The 6,000-nt window shown below is 62.1% G+C and overlaps 1 protein-coding gene across 1 annotated transcript in view; it reads right to left on the minus strand.

Moving 5' to 3' along the window:
* LOC142823079 (early activation antigen CD69-like) overlaps nt 1-5,192 on the minus strand; it is a 50,030-nt gene extending 44,838 nt beyond the window's left edge. The window contains exons 1-4 of the mRNA XM_089770486.1: nt 4,100-5,192; nt 2,811-2,894; nt 1,105-1,280; nt 364-467 (exon numbers count right to left, since the gene is read on the minus strand). Coding sequence (XP_089626612.1) covers nt 364-467; nt 1,105-1,280; nt 2,811-2,894; nt 4,100-4,301 — 566 coding nt within the window. The 5' untranslated portion in view covers nt 4,302-5,192. The remainder of the gene's footprint in view (nt 1-363; nt 468-1,104; nt 1,281-2,810; nt 2,895-4,099) is intronic.
* Between the last annotated feature and the right edge of the window lie 808 nt (nt 5,193-6,000).

Raw genomic sequence — 6,000 nt, forward strand, 5'->3', positions numbered from 1 at the left:
AGGTGGGGGTTGGGTGTTTGATCTCACCCAGCTCCCACTGAAATCAGACCTGAGACTTCATTGAGCCAGGCCTGTCATTGGAACTGGGCTACAGCAGCCTCAGGGACCCAGAACTAACACTGTCCAGCCTCTTCCATGTCGATGCCTCATTACAGCCAGACAGACAAGGAGGCTTTGGCCCATCACCAAGCAGGAAATTCTGGCTCACACCCATCACTAACACACTGAGCACACACATCCCCAAGCGCTCTCTGGCTGCTCCCACAGCACTGGCTGGGAGCTCGGCCTGAATTCTGCACCTCAAACACCAGGGACCCAAAGCCCAGGGAGCTCAGAGATGTGGGGATGGCGGCAAAGACTCACAGGTGGTTGAATTCGGTGCCATTGGCCCATTTCCAGGTCGACCCCTGGTCCTTCCGGAGGCCGATCCAGTAGTCAGATTTGTCTTTATGGTGCAGCAAGTTATCCTAGAACAGTGGAGGGGGAGGGGGTGTCAGGGCCCAACTCTGCTGCTCCCCGGCTCTGGGCAGGGAATCCCAGGGGCGCACAGAGGGGTCTGAGTGTTCCCAGGGGTGGCTGGAGACTTCCTCTCTTCCTTTCCCAGCCCTGGGTAATTCTGTATTAACCCTCCCCTGCCCCCAAAACCCAGCTCCCCCCACCCCGACCTCCCCAGGGCTGGGTCCCGCCCTCCAGGCCAGGCCAGGCTCTGTGTGAAACCTTCACCTGACAGGGCAGCTGGGCTCCCTTCACCCTCTGCGGGGAAGGAGAGAGATGATCAGCGCAGGGGATGCTGGGAGGGGCCAGGCCTAAGGGGACCCCTCCCCCACCTCAGCTGGCTGCTCTTCCCCTACCCAGGGGCACTGGCCCTTCCAGCCGCACTGGGGTCTCAGCCCCCTCCAGCTCCGCAGACACTGGGGCCGCCCAGCCCCAGAGGGGCGTCTCCTGCTGAGAGGCCTGACAGTGGCTGATCCCCCCGTTACTGACACCAGAGGGACCTGGGCCCAGCCCGACCAGGCATTCAGCGGCTGGAAAGTCCATTGGCTCTGGGCTGCTCCTCGCCCACAGGGCAGAGCCCAGGCCAGGCCAGTACGAGGAGTCTCTCACCATTTCCTGCTTGTTGTCGATTGCAGCCAGGGAGGCCCCCAGGGCAGAGCAGTTGTTCTGGCTGTCGGGCCAGTTCCCTTCAGTTGTGGAGAAATAGAAGCATTTCCCCCATTTCTCGACCCAGCTGTCCAGGCATATGGGGCCCTGCACATCTGGACAGCTGCCAGATGACGACACTGAAATGAGACAGGAACGGGTGGGGTGAGGGGACCTGCCCGTGGGTGGCAGAAATGATCCCAGAGCCCCAGGCTGCTGAGACTCCTCTGACCCTGGCAGGTGCTGAGGGGGAGGGGGTGTGAAGGAGCCAGGAGGATGCTGGGAATCCAGCCCCCAAAGGGGGTCCCCTGACTGTGGTATCCCTGGGCCACTGTTTCTCTTCACGTTCACCAGGGAAGCAGCTGACAAAGGGCTCTTGTGTGACAAAGCCCTCCAGGCTGTGGGTCAGAAGAGGAGATGAGGCAGGGGCCATTGTCAGGGCCAGTGACGCTGGGTAAGAGGCGGGTTCAGCAGGGTTGGCCAGGCTGGTTCCCCGAGGAGCTCTGCTCGCCTGGGCTCCTGCCCCTCCCCTCCCCTGCTCTGTGCTGAGCTGCCCAAGAGGGGGCTGAGGGGCGGGGGGAACAAACTCCCTGCCCTTCTCCAGGCCGAGCGCCCGTTGCCCGGAGCTCCCAGCGCAGCCAGACGCAGGGCGAGGGAGACGCCTGGCGGGAGTCGTTTGCCGGGCGGGAAGGGACAGGCCCAGCCTGGGGGCAGGGACAGCTCAGAGCAGCCCAGGCACAAGGCCAAGGGCCAGACTCACAACTCACGGCAGGTGAGGAAGGGAGGGAAGCGCAGGGACTGTCCAACAGGGACGCCAAATGGCCACAGGGCAGCAACAGGCCTTGACACTGACGCCAAGGGCAGCCTGATGCGCTTCTATGCGGAGAGATTCCCTCCCGCAAATTCAGTGCCCAGTCGGAAAGGGAAACCTCCTGGCAGGGCCAGAGAACGGCGGCCGGAGGGTCCCTCAACTCCCAGCACAGAGCTACTGGCAAGGCCGGAGCAGCAGGTGAAGGGCCAGAGGCAGGTCATTAGGGGAGACTCTGCCAAGTTCTAACCCGTCCCAAACTAGGGATGCCAGCAAATCGTCATGTAAACAACTAACCGATAAACCTGGGATTATTGGTTAAATCCTAAAAACCCAGGGCAGGCCCCTTTCCACACCCTGCAGTGCCCTGATGTCACCCGTTTGCACCAATTCCATTTGATCAAGGAATCAACGTTTTCACAACCCCCTTCAGTGACAGGCAGCACCTGCCAGCCCGGCCCAGGACATGACGCGGGGACTCAGGCAGGCAGGAAGGTCAGGCTGGTACCTCACGGCAACAGGCTGCAGGCAGAGGGCCCAGCTTACTGCTGCCTTGCACCCACCCCATCAATCACCCACCTCACCCAGTGACTGTGTCTGGACCCAGCGACAGGAACTGGGATCCCACATGCCCAGAGATGGGATGGGGGGGGGGGCTAGTGTCAGTCAGCCCCTCCCCACACAGCAAGTGCCCAGGGCAGAGCCTGGGAGGGGGCAGGAGGCGGCTCTGGAAGGAACATCCCCCAGGAAACCTCTGTCCCAGGGCAGGAGCCAGGAGGAGACGCTGTGACTGGGGCAGCCCCAGGGGGTGGGACATGCAGAGAAGGGCTGGGGGGGGGAGGAGGGAGGGCTAAGAACTCACCTGCCAGGGCAATAACAGTGATGAGGAGAACTAAGGACACGACTGCGAGGGCGACTGTGCTTGTCTTGTAGTTACAGCGATGCTCTGCAACAGAGGGACCCGTCAGGCTGGGCCGCGAGGCCGCGTCTCACTGACAGCACCGGGCTGGGGCTGCCCTAGAACACACCCCGTTCTGCCCCTCGCGCCTCCTGCCATACGCTCTGGGAGAGGAATCCGGGGGCTCAGGCAGGCTGGGGCTGGCAGAACAGCCCCTCCCCCCTCAGCCCAGAGCCCCCCAGCACTGCCAGCCAGGCCAGTGAGCTCAGGCACAGAGATAAGGACCCGCATGTGCCAGGGGCAGGATCCTCCCACCCAGAGCCCGTCCCCGCACACGGGGTCTCACCCGGGCACCACACAGCTAAAGCGGGAGAAGGAGCCAGGCCGAGAGGGGCCAGGGCTGTCACAGGGGGTCTGACCTACCAGCCCAAACAGCCCCTGGCCAGCCATATGCCCAGCACTGTATGCACCAGCCAGCCCCTGGGAGCCAGGAATCGGGGCCCTGAGAGCCCAGGGGATCCAGCCCCTGCTGCTCATGCATGGGTGGCGGGTTTGGGGAGGCGCATCTGTGTCAGGGCAGTGGAACCCCCCCAGATGTGGGGCAGCAGGGCCCTGCCCCCTCAGTAGCCCCACCCTTTCCTCCAGAGCCCCCCATCACCAGCCAGGCAGCCGGGGGGTGAGATTTGAACCCACAATCCCATGCTCTGGAGGCTGAGCCATTTCCATTAGGCCAATGGAGGACTCGACCCCACTGCCCCACCTCCAGCAGCTTCCTTGTCACCCTGGGCCTCTCCATTTACCTGGGGAGGGGGTGTTGGGAGTAGCCCCAGATCTGTGTCCCTGTCCCCCCAGGCCCTGCCCTCCAGTACAGAAACCAGCTCCATGGCTCCCCACAGCTGCCCTTGGGGCTGTTACCATGAACTGGCTCTGGCTGGGGAGCAGGGCCTTGGAGCGGGGCCAGGGCAAGAGCCACAGGGATGGGCAACCACAGACCTTCCATCTGCCGTGGGCAGGAAGCCTGGGGAGCAGGGATACAGGCCAGGGGCTGCTCTTGCTCCTCCTTCCCACACACCCAGCATGGCTCCCTGAAACTGCATGGGCTCCCGGTGGGACTCCAGCTGACAGCCTGAGGGGAAAAGGGGGACGTGGCAGGGCCAGGGGTTGAAGACAAGGCAGCCCTGGCCCCTGCACCCAGCCCTTTGCAGCCACAGGGTCTCTCTCCAGCCCGGTTCCAGGTAGCAACACCCCCTTACCTGGCTCCCCTCCAACAGCCCGGTGTTCATTGGCAAGTGGCTCCTGCAGGGGCTCTTGGTTCTCAGGCAGGGCAGCCTCAGGGTCTCTCTCCAGCCTGGTCCCGGGCTGCTCTCTGTTCTCCAGGTGTCCATTGGCATTAACCTCCTGCAGCAGCATTTGGCTCTCAGGGTGCCCAGGTGCTACCCCCATGGTCTCAGCCATGCTTGGGCTGGGGACACTGCTGCAGGTGCTGGGCTGGGTTCAGCTCCTCTCTGTGGCAGGTCCAATGCAGCAGCAGCAAAATGCAGCCAGGCAGGTCCTGGTCCCAGCTCCCTCCCTGCTCCGGGTTGCCTGGCTGAGCTGGAAGCCGAGACCAAGTGGGGCAGGTCAGTGGCAATGTTCCTTCTAATTCTTTTTCCATCTATGTGCAGAATCAGTTTTGTTCTGTGCACCAAAGCATGTGGGGATGTGCACCACCAGCAGGAACAGATGCTGCCGGCTGTGGGCGCTCTGGCAATCAACAGGGCAGCATTTGAATCTCTCCTGGGTGGCCACTAGGGATGTAAAATTCTGTGTAATTTGTTAACCAGTCAAACGTTAAGTTTAGCCAGTGAACTGATGAAAAGGGGGCAGGCAGGGTTGTTAGCTTGAGGGTCACTGAACTGGGAACATGCCCCCCCATCACAGGCAGGGACTGCTCCAGTCTAGCTGCTTCCTGTCCCCTGCGTGGGACGGCCATTTCCAGTCTCATGTGGGACAGGGGCTGGCAGCCCAGTGGTAAGGCCCGGCTATTCCAGGCTACGGGCAGGGGACTGCTCCCGGGTACCCATTACCCAGGACCTGGCATGTATCACTTACTAAGGGCGAGGCCTATGGGTAACCAGTTTCTCATTCACATCGCTAGTAACACCCAGCGCTCAACCCACAGGGGCACTGCTCAGGAGTTTGGGGGGAGGGGGAAGGAGGAGATTTGTGGTTTCTCTGTCCCTGCCCAGCATCCAACCCAGCCAGTGGCAGTGCCATGGTACTTGACCCCCCCTGGAACCTCCTCGCTTTCTCCCCCCACAGGGCTTTAGAGACCTGCTCTGCTCCAGATCCACCTCCCCGCCCCCCACCAACATCACTAGGATCTGCCACTGGTGACACCCCCACCTGTGGGTGGACAGGAGAGAAACCCCTCCCCCTCCCCCTTCCCACACGCACTCCTGCACATAAGAGCAAATTGCAAACCCCCCCGGAAGGGAAATGGGGGTGGGGGAGCAGCAGCTACACAAGCAACAGAGACGGGCAAATGGGGGACTGAGTAAAATCAAGGCAATTAAATCACCAAGTCCAAAGCCGAGTTGTCACTGATTCATTTTAGTCAACCTTGTCCAGTTACACTTTGCCTGGGTTCTGAAGCCAGGGGCAGCGCCCTCAGGGGTTGGCAGTAGAGATGTAACAGAGTAGCCCATTAACCAATAAGCCATAGCCCCTCCCCTCCCCTCCCATCCCCACCAGTACATTTTGTAGCAGGCTGGCCAACAGTCTGGCTAAACTCTGGCTTGTGATGGGTCCAGGACCTACCCCTGCTGTGGCTCTGCTTTTAAAGTGTGTTAGGAGGTAGGCTGGCAGCCCAGCTCAGTCCTGGCTCATGCGGGGTCCGGGAGCTCAAACCGCCCCCCCGGACAGGGGCAGCTTCCACCCCACAATGCTGCAGGGCCGTCCTTAGGCATACGCAGAGTACGCAGTTGCGTAGGGCACCACACTTTCCGGGGCACCACTCTGCCGGGACGGACGGGAAGCATAGGCGTGCGCTCTGCACCGGAGCTGGGGCTGGTGAAGCTGGGGCTGCGCCGGGGGCGGGGTCACGCGTGGCGTGCCAGAGGGGGCGGGGTCACGCGTGGCGTGCCAGAGGGGGCGGTGCCACATCGGCGTGACG

This window comes from Pelodiscus sinensis, chromosome 19 (genome assembly GCF_052426305.1).
Source record: "Pelodiscus sinensis isolate ZL-2025 chromosome 19, ASM5242630v1, whole genome shotgun sequence".
Classification (NCBI taxonomy): domain Eukaryota; kingdom Metazoa; phylum Chordata; order Testudines; family Trionychidae; genus Pelodiscus; species Pelodiscus sinensis.